Source organism: Erigeron canadensis, chromosome 8, assembly GCF_010389155.1.
Source record: "Erigeron canadensis isolate Cc75 chromosome 8, C_canadensis_v1, whole genome shotgun sequence".
Taxonomy (NCBI): domain Eukaryota; kingdom Viridiplantae; phylum Streptophyta; class Magnoliopsida; order Asterales; family Asteraceae; genus Erigeron; species Erigeron canadensis.
The window spans coordinates 42,007,393-42,025,059 of NC_057768.1; the positions used below are offsets into that span (position 1 = coordinate 42,007,393).

The 17,667-nt window shown below is 33.4% G+C and overlaps 3 protein-coding genes across 3 annotated transcripts; 2 read left to right on the plus strand and 1 right to left on the minus strand.

Annotated features, from left to right (window-relative positions):
• The first annotated feature begins 713 nt into the window (after positions 1 to 713).
• On the plus strand, positions 714 to 3,586 carry LOC122610888 (tetraspanin-19). Its single transcript, XM_043783843.1, has 5 exons — positions 714 to 868; positions 1,766 to 1,865; positions 2,910 to 2,990; positions 3,134 to 3,238; positions 3,354 to 3,586. The coding sequence occupies exons 1-5, from the start codon at positions 714 to 716 to the stop codon at positions 3,531 to 3,533; spliced, it is 621 nt and encodes a 206-aa protein (XP_043639778.1). The 3' UTR covers positions 3,534 to 3,586.
• Positions 3,587 to 4,572: 986 nt separating this feature from the next.
• LOC122579721 (probable polyol transporter 4) lies at positions 4,573 to 8,139 on the minus strand. Its single transcript, XM_043751945.1, has 2 exons — positions 7,741 to 8,139; positions 4,573 to 6,187 (listed from the first exon to the last, which is right to left on the minus strand). The coding sequence occupies exons 1-2, from the start codon at positions 7,964 to 7,966 to the stop codon at positions 4,800 to 4,802; spliced, it is 1,614 nt and encodes a 537-aa protein (XP_043607880.1). The 5' UTR covers positions 7,967 to 8,139; the 3' UTR covers positions 4,573 to 4,799.
• A 7,250-nt stretch (positions 8,140 to 15,389) lies between these two features.
• LOC122610889 (auxin-responsive protein SAUR15-like) lies at positions 15,390 to 15,806 on the plus strand. The gene has a single exon (XM_043783845.1). The coding sequence runs from the start codon at positions 15,390 to 15,392 to the stop codon at positions 15,804 to 15,806; it is 417 nt and encodes a 138-aa protein (XP_043639780.1).
• The last annotated feature ends 1,861 nt before the right edge of the window (positions 15,807 to 17,667 follow it).

The following is a 17,667-nucleotide window of genomic DNA, read 5'->3' on the forward strand; positions in this document are numbered from 1 at the left end:
CAATGAAACAACTAACAAAGTGCATTAAATTCATCTTTTGAAGCAATTAATCGGTTTGGGCTTGTTCTCGCCCTTGGGCTCACACTTGGCCCATTTAACTTGTTGTTGACTCGGTTTGGGCCCAAAACACTTTGGGTCGACTATGGGTTTGACTCGTTGACATTATTTAGTCCGAATTATCTTAATGGCTTGTATGGATGCGCGTGGTCCGGTTTGACCGGTTTTTGCTAAAAATATCAACAAAACCAATGTAAACGGTTTAACATTTTTATGAAATATTAGCATGGTACCCGCGCGTTGCAGCAGATGCAATTGACAGAACACACATGCAAAAGAAAGAATGGGGAAAATAATTGGTGGCTCCAACAGGGGTTTGTGTGCGAATATATAGCTACAAAGTGAGTTTGTATATGATGGTTGCACTTTTATGGAAAGCGAATTTTGGATATTTCCAATGTGTAACTTTCAACCGGGTGTATTTATTATGTAATATAGGCTATTAAAGAAACTGAGATGAAAATTTATTACACGACTGAGAGCCCTTGTCAGCTGATTTTTGTAGTTCACCATCCCCCTTGTTAATAAATATTTATCCTATCAAGGTTTAGGATTTCAGGTTCCAATTTGTATCAGCGTTTTCTTTTTCTTTTTATTTTTGGGGCGGAATGGTGAATTGATGAGTAATTAATATTGACTGATTCTAAGCATAGAAAATGACGACGATAATGGTGGTGAGAAGTTGCATGAAATCGTCACTAAAACTTGTTAATTCCTTATTTGGGATGTGTGGGATTGCGATGATTGTTTACGCTGCGTGGATGATTAAGATTTGGCCTGTATCTAACCCCCACTGTCACTCTGCTTCATGGTAATCATCTGTTTTACATTTTTTTTAATTTTATTGAACATATATATACTATTTTTTATATATATAGTAGTTAATTTGGGTGATTATTTGTTTTTAATGATGTGAATTATTATGTTAGATTTTGCTTAGTATATATTTGAACCACCGCCAAGGTGGTCAGGCGTATATGTTTCTTTACAAGAGGTCTCCATGGGATATGGTTAGAAACGGTCTTTAATTAGGTCACCCCCTGGTTAGGCCCTGTATATCTAGGTCAAAAACACCCGCCATCCTGGGTAACCTGGACAGCAAATACCTCATCGGTTTGCTTAGTATGTAATTAATGGGTCATGATTTTACTAATTTTACTTACATACATTGGTAATGTAATAAATGCATGTTACATGAAATGTATTTTTTTTGTTTAAATTGAGAGATTTATAAGTATATTAGACATGCAACAAATGTGTCATGTGATAATATACAAACAGAGAATGTAAAGAAACAGAAAAAGAAGGTAATTTGAACGCTTGTTTTTCCAAGAATTTGTTTCTAAACTGTTTCATTGTTTTTAGTATGGGACTAGAACCCTTAACGTTTTGGTTGATGTCTCACCTCACATCATACTAGGCCAAGAGCTGTAAATCAAATGTACATGGTGGTCTGCTAAGATGGTGGCTAGCTGACTAGTTCAACTTCACTATAGAAGTTTGTTAAAATAAATCAGGTTTCCCCTCTACTCCATTGAGGGGAGAATTCAGGATACTTCCAAATGCCATATTTACACAATAAAATTTGGTTATATATGAGAACAGTTTGGTGCAATAAACCCTTAAGTTTAAGCATTCATGTACTTTCGGAATTTTTGGGGTTTTTGAATGGATGGGGGTGGCTCATTTCTTTCGATTGACATTGCAGGTTCATGTATACTATACTTGGATTTGGTGCACTTGTGTGTGCAATAACATGTTTTGGTCACATTGCTGCAGAGACGGCTAATGGTTGTTGCTTGTATTGTGTATCCTCTCATATTAAACCTTACTTGGCTCCTTTAATAGTGAAATATGGTTTCTAGAGCACCTTCTCTTGATTAACAGATGCACTGGTTTTTATGTATATGGCTGCTCATAACAATTATTTGTTGGAAATTTTATGTAATAACATAGAATATCCAAGTTAATAGATATGTTAAAAGGAGTTGAAAGAGTAATTAACTAATGTGAGTTTGTCCCACATTGGTAGAAGAATAAACATTAAGTGTGTTTATAAGGAGGAGTGTTGGAGGAATTATAATTCCTTATAAGGGGCTACACCCCAAGTGGGCTAGGAGCACCCGACGCGCCCGGGACCGAGACCGGGGGCGTGGGCGATGAGGTGTTTTAGTGGCGCACTTTGCACTTAGGCCGCTATTGAGCCGTCTTTATTTTTGGCTAGTTCGGTGTGGCTCGGTTATGGCTTACATGGCTTGATTATGGCTCAGTGGGTGGTTGTTTATGGCTCAATGGGTGGTCCTATTCCAGGCCTTGCACCTGGCAGGACACTTGACTTAGCCTTAAGTGTAACACATGTTGTTTAACCATGCAAACCAACATGTGTCCCACTAAAACATCCACTAACGAGTTTATATGTATATAAACTATACTTAGTGATGTTTTTGGTAGTTCAGAACAACACTAACACTCTCTCAATCTGGATCATCAACCAGAATTTATTTCCTTTTCTTCATTTCGTATTGTTCTTGAAGGTATAATTCCGGGTTGTGGTTAACTCCGGCTAGTACAATCTGCTTTGGCTGTTGTACCCTGGGAAATTGTCGGGTTCACTTGGGTGGCCCGAAATCAGTTTTAAGGGACCTTGGTTTAACCATATCCTCAGCCCGTTTTTGCCTTTCTTTCTGTTTCTGTTCTTTTTCTTTCTTGTATTGATTAGTTAATAGTTATTTACTTGTTATTTCTTGTTGTAATTCGAATTTGTTTATCAATAAAATGTTCAATTATTGAATGGTGTCCAACATTATTTTACTACAAAGTAGTCGTTATCCTTACATGAATGATTTATATAGTACCTCGTCTTTATCTTTTCTCTCTTAATGCTGGAAGGAGCAGTCACAATTGATGTATTCTTGAATCCTAATTGGGAAAAGGTACATAATAATCATAAAAATCTTTATTATCACATTATTTATTATTTTTCCTTCATGTTTTTGTTATCCGGCATTCCTTCCTTAGGTGTGACTGTATGATGTCCTAACCTTGCATCTTTTATCACTGGTTTCATTCATACCAGGACTTCCCACAGGACCAAAGTGGAAACTTACGTGAGCTGAGAGATTTTATCAGGAACAACATTGACTTTTGCAAATGGGTTGGCTTGTCTATTTTATCTGTTGAGGTCATTACGTCTATCTTATTCACTTAACATGTGAAAAATTGATATTCTATTTTCTTGATAGATATACCTCGATTGATTGTCTTCAGTTGAACTGAATTTTCTATTTGAATGGCAGGCATTGTCTGTGTTTTTGGCTCTCATTCTAATAGCTGTTGGGCCACATAAAAAAGTATACGATTGTGATGATGAGTGTACTCCAGAAAGGGTCCCATTGTTGAAATGTTATTCAAACTCAAATGAATCTCCTTATGTGAATATGAGGCCCATTGATAGCAGTATTACACGGCATTTCTAAAGCATGCTATAACGGTGGGATACTGATATCTAATTGCAGTTGACAACACGGACAAAACAAAGGAATACAATATGTTGTTCAAGTAAGAGTGATATTATTCTTATTAACTAATGAACATATGCATTTATTGTTTAATTCCTAACCTGGGCTATAATGTGCAGAAATCAGAGGAAACTGAACTCAATTAACTTGTAGCTGTAGATGATGAGTAAACATGTAAGCCATCTAGTCTTGTTACCATTCTTTCTGCATATTATGCTTTGAATAGGGTATGATCAATTCCTGTAGAGTTTCTGTGTGTCCCCAAATAAACACACCATGTGTTTAAACGTTTTCATTTAGACTTATATACATTGACTTGTGGATCATCATTTAGGCTCACTGGCTCGAATTATCTAAACTACTCTTGGTTTGCCACAGCAAACGGACCAAGTGAGTACAATTCAATATTAAAAGAATAAACAATATTAGACAAAAAAGAAAGGATCAAAGTAAACTGTTCTTTTTTCTATTTCATTATAAATTCATCATTAATCCAAAGCTATTTTTTGTTCCTTCTGACATTTTCATAACCACAATGTGCAATAAGAAAGCGAACATTTAATTGGATTTGTCTTTTGGCATCATCAGCCTCATATCAGTGTATTTCAACTTTGATTAAGAAACTAAAACGATGGGCTTGTCAAGGTAAATAAAGGGAAAAAAGGCTGAATAGGAATTTTGAAAGGGTATGGGTTCTCTGTCAGTGGATTTATTTTATTTTCAGAGTGGCAAAATGGGTGGGTTGAACGGGTTGAATAATTAGTTTGAATAAATGGACGGAAGATTTATCTCTTCTCAGGGTGGTAAAATGTGTTGGTTGAATGGGTTGAGTAACAAGTACTGATCAGAACAGGTAAGTTTTATGCTTCTGAATTTACACTGGAGAAATTTTCATATGGTTGACCCATATTTATGTTAGCTGAGATTGTATATTTATTTTTGTTAACTTCATGATAAAAATAGAAAAAAGATACATAGAAGAAGAAAACACACACCATTAAACCAAAAAGATATAATAGCCCAAAAGATATTTAAATCTCTATAAGTAACAGAATATGCCTACTGTCTTCTACATGCATGTGTCGATGTATTCTCTTTATCAAAGTATTTTTGTGATAATAATACAAAATCAATAACACAATGCCATGCCTTCTCCAAGACAAAAAAAATATGACCATCAATGTACAGCTTCCTATAGTATATGTCATTACGACTAAATGTTTCTCAAATGGCCATAGGATCGCTTTTCTGCTGCACCAGCTGCTGGGTATCCGATAGCTCGACTTCCTCTTCTTGCCAATTTCGATCCTTCTGAAACAACAACTCAATCTGCTCCAGAGACTTCCCTTTTGTCTCGGGTACCAGTTTGTAAACAAAACCAACAGACAAAAATGAAATCACAGTGAATATGAAAAATGTCCCTGCCATTGAAATGGTACGAGAAACCGATAGGAAAGACATTGCCACGACACCACTACATACTCTATTTCCTACCGCCCCTAATGCGGATGCTTGGGCTCGAAGTCTTAATGGAAAGATTTCTGACGTTATAACCCAGCAAACTGGCCCGATTCCAATTGAAAAGAAAGATACGTTCCCACACACAGATAGAATGGCCAATGCCACACCGAGAGTAGTTCCTCTGAACAAAGAAAGACTGATTGCTAAACCGCCTAAACAAATGGTCATTCCAATTGTGCTCACGTATAGCAACGGTTTTCTCCCAACTTTATCGATAAGTAATATTGCGACTAAAATGAATAGAGTTTTTGCGACTCCTACAGCCACTGTTGCTGCTAAGAGTCTTGACTTTTGTTGAATTCCTGCAGTTTGAAGAATCTCCGGACTGTAGTATACCGTCGCGTCGATTCCTGTGATCTGTTGGAAACACTGAATTCCGAATCCGGTGATCAGCATTCTCCTTAAAGTAGGAGATGGACTCAGCAATTCCCTCCAAACAGCTTTCTCTTCTGGGTTCTCTCCAGCTCCAATTCCGGTTCCAGCTGCCTTGAGGATTTCTGATAGTCTCTCCTCAACCTCAGCTTCAATATCAATTGTTTTCAGCAGAACCGATCTCGCCTCATCAATTCGGTTTTGCATCACTAGCCATCTAGGAGATTCCGGGATAATGAATAACGCAAATGCTATAAAAACCGATGGTAGGATCCCTACTGCGAGCATTATTCTCCAGTTTATGTGTGCAGGAAGGCCTGAAAATGCATAATTCGAGACATACCCCAATAGAATCCCGAAATTTATAAATATTTCAGGGAAGGAGGTAAAAGAGCCTCTGGAGATTGTTGGTGAAATCTCAGCTATGTAAACCGGAGCGATCATGACACCAAAACCGATTCCAATTCCAGCAAGGAGACGACCGATCATTAGAACTTGGAAGGTAGGAGCTAAGGTCATTATAAGTGCACCAATCTGAAAGATAACTGCAGCTATTCCCATTGTCCATTTCCGGCCAAGAGCATCTGAGGCACGACCACCGCCTAGACTGCCCAATAGAGAGATGACACTCAAAATTCCCACAAGAATTTCTTCTTGAAACTCTGTGATCTTAAGATCTTCTTGAATAAATATGATTGCTCCACTCATAACACCAACATCTGAAATTTAAAAAAATAATTATATCATAAGTTTCATATTGCATTAATCGTTCGTGCTTTGTTTGGAGATATTTAAGAATATAGATCGATGTGGATTCCCATCAACCAAAACCACCCATAGGATAGAGATTTCACTTCAATACAAAGAGCATTGTACTTCAAGCAGAGGCTGAAAAAACTTAATCTTACAATATAACATCATTTTTATATTTTAATGCTTCTTTTATCGCTATGATATAATCGATCATATGTATAGATATAATCAGGTGAAAATGGTCATGTATATTCATGTAGGTATAAACTATAATAATCCCCATTTTGATACAATATTACAATGTATCCAGCTAATAGCACAATCCTTTACAAAATACCTCATGTTTGCTTCTAATTTGCATGCCATATGATATTGTGGAATAATCGGTGTATATTGTTTGCAATACTAACGGGTCAACCCCTTTTCGGCTTAGCAGGACTTCTGGGTTATAAACAAAATGTCAAATTGCTTAAAGGTTCTACATAAGTTCAGTAGTTCACTAAGCGTTTTGGGATTCTTTTCATTCTCTCTAATATTTCTGTAGTTGCAACTTAAATTATAAAATAAATTTTTTTTAGAAAAAGAGAAAAACAAACCACTGTTAGCTAATCGGGGAAGCAACATATTCAATGTTTGAAACTCTTATAACACCTAATTGCCTATAACAAAATGCTAACAATAAAGAACAATTTTGCAATGCATAATGTACAAGTTGGACTAGATCTTTCCTATAAAAGAAGATTGGTAATCTGAACATCATTCCTTTTGTTCAGACAGCACTACATGTATGACTCTTTAAAGCATGAATGATAGTGTATGGACTATATATAAGCTCTTCTTAACAATAAGAGACACACAAGACACAAGGAACAATGCCACACACAATTGGGGCGCGCACCCGCGCGCGCACACACACATATATATTACTCGTATATGGTAAGGTTCGTTTGAAAATGTTCACATATACCATTCTCGAACTTCAAATTATAATTTTAAAGTTTATTATTTCAATTCAAATAATTCTCACAAGAATATATATATCGACAGGGCATTTAGTAGGGTAACATACTCATCAAATACTAGTACCTAACAAGAATCCCAATGCAATTAACGTTCCCGTAATATAGGAGAAGTTAGGCAATTATGTCTTGTAACCGAATAAGATCAATGCCATAAAAAAAGCTGACAACCACAACACTTAAATCATATGAATAAAAAAAAAAAACTTTAAATCTTTCTTTTTTTATTTATTTATGATTTAATACTCTTTGATTTATATTATAGAGACCAATTTAGATTAATGAACAAAGAAAGTCAAACCTCAAATTCAAGCCCAGAAAAAATAGATGTAACATTTGCTGAAAGTGTTGTACATTTGCCTGTCGGTGACAAACTTCTAAAGCTGGATTTAAAGGTTTGTATCGCGCTATTATATAAAGATTTATATGTAATCTTGTATAATCAGAATCAGAATTATTATAAAATCATAAATAAATATGAGTACAAAAATATATAGTACCGTAGCCAAGAAGGACATTGTTGAGAGATGCAAAAACAGCACAAGCAAAAACATATTTTCTTGTACTTGTGCTTCTTTCCTGCTGTGTCTGCTTGTACGGTACAACTTCCAAATCATCATCGCTATAATCATCGACCCCAGAATCCATTCTTCTATATTTATTTTTGGATCCAAGTGGAACCCCAGAGATACCCATGTCACCACTCCCATTTTCTTGGACACCCATATTGTACACGTACAACTAGTAATCCAAAACGCACAACTTTCCTCAACCAAATTCAAATCCGTTTGATGGGTTTTCTTATTTGATTTATGTTGAAAAAAACCCAGATAGGAATCTAGATATTATTCATCTATTCTGATCAGATCTGGAAAGTTGAAAAAATCAAGAAGTTGAAAATATTGTATATATATAGCTTGACTTGAAAATTATAAGCTAGTGGGCCCCTTTAATTGTATTGTAAGTAGATTCTACTTGTCTAGTGGTGATAGGAGAATAAAGTATGGTGAGACTTCACATATCAACATGGGAAGTATGAAGTTGAATAGTAAAAACCTTAAACAATATAAATGGAGAAAAGATGAACAAGAGCTTTCGTGGGAACAACCATGGCAACTACTTCATTTAAAATTTATTTTAAAAGGAAATAAAATATTCTTTTCATTTATTTACTCACAAGTTTTGGTAATTAAAATCAATGTTGAAACGTGTATAAATAGTTATACTTTCATTATTATAAATTTCAAGATTTTTAACATAAAAGTTATAAATTTTTTATACAAATTATTGACCCATTTAGAGGCATTATTGAAATTTTTTAATTTTTAAACAGGGTGAACAAGAGTTTTCATAGGAATCGATATTTATTTACTCACAATAAATCTAATCGAATATCAAAAGAAATCCACATTTATCACTAATACCATGATAATATTAACTTAGTGACAACATCAATCATTCAGATTAAAATCAAACATTAGCACAATAATCTATAAGCAAAACAACAACTAAACATAACTTAAACACTAAATACAAACAAATAAAAATGGTATGTTAAAAACTTCAAAGCTATATTTAAAATAAAAAAAAAAAAAAAACCAACATTTGACAAGAATAACTGAAAACAAATAGATCACATACATTGAACATCATGGAGCACATACTAGTGCAGTAGTGCAAACTAAACGATAAAATCGGAGTGAAATGGTCTTGAACAATGAAAGCAAATCAGGCCCATTTGAAGAGTAACGTCTGGGCTTGTTTGTGATAGGGCCGTCGATTAAGATTTAGCTTAAAAGGCTATTCCATGAGAGCTTTGGGCTTAGGCCTGTCTAGGTTTGGACCTACAAATTGACACTTCAGTTTACAACATTTGTGGCAAGTGGCAACATACATGATCAATAATCAAATATCCATTTATTTATATTCCTCCGGATTGTAAGTAAGAATGAAACGATATTCAACAGGACTAACTAGTCTTTTTATCCTCGGTTTACAACGGAACACGACAAAATTTTAGATACAGACAATATATAGTAATATTTTTAATATGATACAAATACATATGTAAAATTATTTGAACCATGTTCATAGAAAAAAAACATGTAGCAATAATAATAATAGCATATAAGAACAATAAGTATATTAATGCAACTAATGACTTTCGGATGACGGCAATGTAATATATATGTCTTGCTTTAAATGTTTAATGAACGTAAGACATAAAGATGATAAATGTTTTTATATATTAGAAAGGATGTATATAACGAAAGGATGTAAAAATGTTTATAGGTAAAAATGTACATATGTAAAAGTTGATTGATAAAAACATGAAATATCAAAAGTTTGATGACAAAAAAACTAAAGTTGAAAACTTTGATAGAGGACAATAGTTATAAGATAAAAACTTTATAGGTAAAAATGAAAAAACAAAAGTCAAAAAAGTATTATACTTCATGCTCATACAATTAAAAGATTAAAAAATTTTAAGAGGTAAAAAGAAATAACAAAAATAAATTTTTTTATTTTATGTATAATTAAACATGTACTTTGTATATTATTTTAATGCATAGTTTACTTGTACTTTTTATGCATAATTAACTTGTAACCTTCTATGACAAGTGTGAGTAAATGGGTATAGAATGTGTATTTGTCGTGAAAGTGTCAATAACATGGGTATATGAATGTGAATTTGAAAAGGTTTTAGGTATGTATGGTAAAAGTAGCTGGAGCTAGGAGTTGAAACTGAAAATTGAGACTTTAAAACTGAAGCTTTTAATTATAAAACACTGTCTCACAAATAAAGTTGTAAGATGATATCAATGAAAGTATAATTATATTAATGGACATAGAATTTATTTTATATGATTGTGATAATTTTGATGAAGCATATTCAGATTGTAGAACACCACTAGAATATATTGTATTGTATATATGTATATACGTATGATACATGTATATATGTATGATACAATAGCTTTTTATTTTCTCACAGGAGAATGATATTTCTACAACAACATTTAACCATCTACAACAATACCTGCATTGTACAGTTGTATACTGTACAGTGAAATTTGCATATTTGTTGTAGATGGCTAATTTATGTTGTAGCAATATCAATCCCTTTTTTCATAACATGGTTGATAAAGCAGGTATGAAACTTGGAACATGGATGCTAATTGATTTTTGTGATATTGAATTCATATGTGAATTGAAATTGGAATATGGATACTACTTAATAATTGGCATTTTGATATGATACTACTTACAGGTTAAATAAAGTCAAAATTAAAAAAAAAAAAAAAACCTAATTAAAAACAACTAGCTAATCGCTACACTTGACCATCATTATTCTCTTTCATTGCAATTTTGTGTTCTAGTGTAAAAAGTGTACTACTATTTCTGAAAGAACGAGCAATGGCTACGAACGGTACAGTTTATTTTCTTATGAAGATGGGATTATTAAGGTAATTTTAATACTTAGGAGATGGGGCTTTTTTTTTTAACGCTTTTCTATAAGTCCATTGGGTTTTTTTTTCTTAAAATAAAATCCTCAAACCTTTTAATCATGGCTTCTTTTTTTCAGGATGAGCTTCTTTTCTATAATCCTAAGCGCTAGCCCTTCAAAAGCCCTCAAACAACCCTTGCCAAACAGCCCCGAATATAAGAATAAGAAATGTATAAGATGATCAGTTAAAAAAACAAAATCTTTTTCTAATTCGGCAATGGTCGAAATGGACCCACACCTCTTTTCTTTGCTCGGTTCCTGACCAAAGAACCCGTGCTAATTAAGGGTTCACAAACCGAAGTGTTGAAACCGAAGAAGCCGTTGGCAATGGTCTAATCTAATCAATTATGTGAATTTCTACCATATACTTAACGTATGACAAATAATATAGATAACCACATTCAACATTTTCTTTCACAACAACTCTTACTTACTAAATCAAACACATGAATAGTAAACTAACCTAGCTAGTCAGCACACAAGATACTGCAACCCAAGTTCAGTTATTTGTTCCAACTTTTATAGCCAGGCCTATTTATTTTAATCAAGCGACTTCCTAGTGGATAATACATCCTGCCGTTAAAAGGAAAACACCTTCACTTTTAGTAGATTTTCTTTGTATCAAAATCCTTTATATAATTTTTTTCAAGTTTAAATAAGAAAACTAAGAAACTTTAATTAATTTAACTTGATAACTTGTTGTCATTTAAAATAAATCAGGCATTAGCAAATACTACTTTTGTTATATTATATATCAATATAAAATATTATGTCTCAGTGTGGGGAATATAATTAAATAATTAGTGCAAGGCAAACCAGGATCAAAGATAAGACACTAACACTTGTAAGCAACCATATATTCCTGGATATTTGTTTCTTTGTTGACCTTTAAGGAACATATTCATGCCATAAAGATTTTGATAAGTGAAGCGGTCGGTTATTGATTCTTAAGTACAGACCCACTCGCACGGCTCCAAAGTTAAAGACAGACAGATACATCCTCACTTTCATGCTCTGGATCGCTAATTTAATTAAATAAACCAACAAATTTGAGTTCACAGTCATATGTTTTTGCATCTTTGGTTAAAATTGTATATATATGTTTCATTTAATAGCTAGCATCATTGGTTTATTAATTAAAATTCACGTATTAGTTTCATTTTGCCAAAACTGAACATTACAACATCCATATATGATCACAATAAAATGATATTTGAACATTACAACATCCATATATGATCACAATAAAATGATATTTTATAACTTGTTTGACAAAAAAACCGAATAGAAATCCTCTAAGCTAAATTCAACTTAAATCTAACTTTATAAGTAAAATTTGATATTTTCACCTAAAATTTAAAATAAAATATTAAGATTCAAATTAAAATTTTTTTTTTTGAACAATTAATTTTAATTTAAAAATTAAAATTGCTCTAGTTTTATCTTTAAAACAACTTTAGAAAATTTCTAAAAAAAAAAAAAGCTAACAATTAATTCATTAAGGAAAAGTCTCTACTAAGAGGGTTGGCAACCCATGTTTTGCATTTTTTTTCACCACTCACTTCTAACCAATCACAGCATGCCACCTCAACTTCACCACTCACTCACCACTCATCCAAATTTCATTGGCATCCGACCACTCACTTCACCACTCACTCCATTTTCTAATTTTATTTAAAACATAAATCAAATATAAAACATTTAAAACAATCAAATAAAACACAAATAACACATGACATAAACATAAAACATACGATGTTCGGTTCGGCTACAAATTAAAACATAAAACGTACCACTTACAAATAGAAACCTACAAAGTACACGGCCACCCGTGTTTCGCGCATAACTCGCGTTTACGATTGATGATGAACTCTCTGAACGCCGGGTCGTTGATATGCTCGCGAGGATCCATAACGAACTTCATGTCACGGTTGTACTCTTCCCCTTGCAAAAACTTGAAATACTCGTCGTCCTTCTTCTTTTGAACATCAACCCGCTCCTTCAGTATACTTGCCTTCTCGGTCGTATAGGTCGATAAGGTATCACGAACCGAACAATGGCTTGATTCTTCACTGGTAGCCTTTTTTTTCCCCTTGATTGGCGGGATGGAGCAGGATCTTCATTGAGAATCGGCAAAGGAACGTTGAATTCCATTTCTTCGCCCATAGATGGCGGTGTTGGAGTAGCGTTTTATCCAGATGGTGGTGTTGGAGTAGCGTTTGAACCAGATGGTGGAGTTGGAGTAGGGTTTGATTCGGCAGACTTTCTCTTCAAATTCGAGCTCGACGACTCGTTTACACCACCAATATATGGTTGTTCTTGCCACTTCGGATTATCTTTCACAATGTTCCAAGCCAACATGTGCGTAAACGTCTTCTTGTGTTGTCTTGCAAAATCATCATTTGCTTTGGTTCGGATATTAATCTCATTACATCCACTTTGCTTCATACGTGTCTGCAAAATTGTAAAATGGTAACCATAGATTCGACAGAAAGCAAGAACACTAGATATAACCATTTTACAGAAACATGTTCGACAGAAACAACCACCATAGATATATGTATATATATACATTCGACAGAAAGCAAGAACACTAGATATAACCATTTTACAGAAACATGTTCAAACATGTTCGACAGAAACAACAACCATAGATATATACATATATGTGCTCAACAGAAAGCAAGAAAACACACACACACACACACACATATATATATATATATATATGATATAAATGTGCTCGACATAAACCATATATTCAAACAAGAAAGCAAGAACACACATTTCAATCCGAATCACATTTCAATCCAAATCACATTTCAATCCGAATCACATTTCAATCCAAATCACGTTTCTATGTAATTTAAAGTTGAAACACACATATATATATACAAAACCGAATCACATATATATACAAAACCGAATCAAAGAAGTTGAAACATACCGCCGCTTGATGGTATCCGTTGAATGATTGAATTAACGGATTCATAGCATTCCATTTCGAGTTGAGTTGATCCTTGGTGCGTAAAGTACCCGATATATGTCCTTGAAAGTGTATTAGAACCCGCTTCCAAAATCCTACCTTCGTTTGACGGTCACCAACAACTTTGTCAACCGAAACTTTAATCCAACACTTCGCTAGTGCCTCTTCTTCTTCTTGAGTCCAAGGCTTCCTATCCAATTTTTTTCCCCTCCCGTTGGACGCACCTCGGGCACTTCTTCCACTTCCACTTCTTCCTCTTCGGCTTCGTCTTCCCAATCATCTTGTGTTTCTGGAACGGCATCAAGTCCTGCAAATTCTTCATCTTCCTCAGCATCATCAATGGCATGTGGGTCGCGTGGAACCCAAAATGGGTCGATATCCACATTGCCCATTTCAGTCGCCTCGGGCCCGGTGGAGTAATAAATGTTTTGAGATTCAGGAACCATTCGAGGACGATAAACGGGTTGGGAATCGATCGATTGTCAGCGAGTGGTTTGAGGTGGTGTTTGTTGCCGGTTAACGGGTTGGTGTTGGGGTAGGGGTCGACGGCGATTGACGGGTGTTGGGGTTGGGGTTGATGTTGGATTCGGCCACGGGGTGATCTGATAACGCGTTTGGGTTTTCTTGGATCCATTTTTATGAGGAGAAATGGAGTTGAAGAGAAATGGAGGAGATGAAAGAAATGGGGGAAATGGGTGTAGATGAAGAAGAAGAGGTGAAAAAAAAAACACAATGAATTTCGGTCAAATATGACCTTAATTACTCGTTCCAACACCTCGAATACACAAACAAACCGAGTGGTCGACTGCGTGGTCACACCACGCAACTTGACACCACCACGCGTCGTGGACTGTTGGCGGCGGTGTTGAGTGGTGGTGCCCCATCCACCACGCATCCACCTTCCAACCGTTGCCAACCCCTGATTAGATTATATAGAATTGTTATGTTATATTCACGCAGGGTATTGACTATTAAGCCATCAACATCATATATATGGATAATTGGATTTCCAATGTATAAATAAACATGAAATATATATATATATATATATAGTATTATATATAATGAAGATCTAGTATATTATATATGGGTCTATATATGTGTACTCAAAATTAATTTTCGAGATGTTTCAACAAGAATAAACATAAAATTTAGTTGCTGCATACTCTGAATTAATTAGGTACTACGTCATGTTCAAAGAAAATATTAGGTGTTCTACTTCTAAACTTACGTATCTTATTTGATGCTACAAAATCATGCTTAAATGCAATTATTTTTATAATCTAAATAATGCAATGTATTTGGACAGAATATTCTTCTAATTATATTACGAGTATAAATATAAATTTTCAATATTTTTTACCTATTTGCACTTTTTTTTGGGTTAAAATGAAAACGAGTTGCTATATGCAACCATTCAATTCAAGTGTATAAAAAGTATAAAGCGCATAAAGACAATACTTATGCACGTACATATAATAATCAGCCTACAATAATTATAACAATTATTTGAAGTCATAAGCTTAGTTATTGTAATTCTATTCTATACTTATATATATACAGCATGTCCTCGTCTTCCACATTACATACACACTCACTTCTCTTTTGCTTCTTCTACCGAAACAAATTAAAGTACTGCTCACTTAATTTACACAATGTTGTCCAAGAAAATAGGATTTGTCAAGAGGCTGGCCAACAAGATTAAGGTTGGGGGCTGCATTGGTCATGGTTCTGACATATTGTGTTACGAAAACTTGTCAAGATCATGTGATCTTGATGAAAATAAACAAGTGTATAATCGATCGTGCACGAGCACCCCGAGAGGATGTATTGCACTATATGTTGGAGAGGAGCAACAACGGTTTGTGGTTCGGACATCCCATCTTTCTCACCCTCTCTTCCAAATATTATTGGAAAAGATGGCTGACGAATTTGGGTTCGACCAGAAAGATAGGCTGGTGGTTCCGTGCAGCGTTGTTGTTTTCCGAGAGTTAATGAGTGCGGTGAAATGCAACAACGGCAAGTTTGATTCAAGATGCCTTATTGAAGAGATCAATATTAACTCGAATTGATCGAAAAGAGTAGAAGTTGTGGTATGCAACTCCATTTAGACATAAGCTTTCAAAGTTCTTAGTTTTAGTTACTTGAATTCAATTACTCGAAAATACGAGTGAATTGATTGGATATATATACTAATAATAAAATAATAATGTCTACACGCAACACAATGAGATACGCATATTATGTGACTTATTTTCATCGATATTGAGTAAATTATAATGATACTTTGATGTTTTTACAACGGTGACTATCAAGCATGATAAAATAGACTGGGAGCTGAGAAAACATGATCGATGTTATAAAACCTCATTCGATAAACTCATGTTTTGCTATATAATAATAACTATTAGAAAAAATAACATAGATATAAAAAAAGAATTTATATATATACATATATATATTTTTTTTAAAAACAGTGATTCGGTATTTGACCCAGACATCCGATAAATTATATAATTCACTTAAATGTTATGTGTGTTTATACATTATTAATAGCTTAACCTAATTTACAAATCGGATTTTAAATATTGGTTTATTATTAAAAACTAGCTAATCACCCCGGGTTAACTTATAAACGCTTTTTCAACAAATTAACTGAATTATATCCGGGTAGTTTTAAAATATACTATCATGTTAAAATGTATAATAATTAACAACGTTAAATAAATTGAAAGGTTATGATAAATTATTATGTAGATAACGAAACTAAAGGGAAACAGAACATGTGCAGCTGTGGACACATGTTGAAACACATACGGATGATAAAAACAAAAAACTAAAACCTATCCAAAAAGAACTATAGTTTTCTGCCTATTATAACGAAAAATTAAGGTGATTAAAAACTTACATAATCGTGTGAACATTTAATAAAAATTTATATTAATGAGATATATTATAAAAAGAAGAATATTTTAAAATTAATATGATGATGTTATAATTAATTAAAAAGATGCATGAGAGTACATAATTTTTAAAACTCTTATGTTATCACAATTCTTTTTTATTTATATAATATAATATAATAATTTTAAAAAGATTATTGAACAAATATGACATCATAAATAAAATTAAAAATATTTTGAAAAAATTTGTAGACATGACACATCATAATTGTTTCTAAAAATAATTTAAAAAACAATTTTTCTTTATTATATATAAAGATTAAAACTTATAAGTATAAATAAATACTAAAATTAATTGGATTATTAGGTGTTGTGATTATTAAATTTGGAATGTTTGGCTTTAAATAGAATCTTTATTAGGTTTTAAAATGTGAGGAGTAATTTAAACTTTCGCATAGAAAACATGTAAGTAATAAAATACATCAAAAGTTTGTTAGTGTAGTCATTATCAAGCACATAATTCTATATCTAATCATAAGAGCAATACTATATTTTAAACATAATGTTGAATGTAACGATATTAAAAACGTTGAACTATGAATTAACTTTAACTACTTGTATACAAATTACGGATGGTGATAAATTTAGAATAATTTTTAGTCATGTACGATAAATGTATATATTTGACATACACGACTCCATAAAACATACATATAATAAATGGTTAAATTTGGACTTGTTAATGTCTTGGTGTCAGTTGGGCTAGAAATGATAAGAGGCCAGCCCAATAGGAAATTTAAAGTTGAGCGGTGATTGTCGGGGAATAATATTTAAGCGTGTGCCTTTTATCCCAATGGGGACCCGAAAGGGTAAAAAATCCACATTTTAATTTTTTTTTTTGTTTTTTTGAAAGTTTACTGTTATTCACATATAAACCACCCACCAACTAGTGGTAACATATACATTATAGATTTACACCACAGTGAATCTACCCAATCTTCCCATGTAATCGAGTTTTTTCTACCTCTAA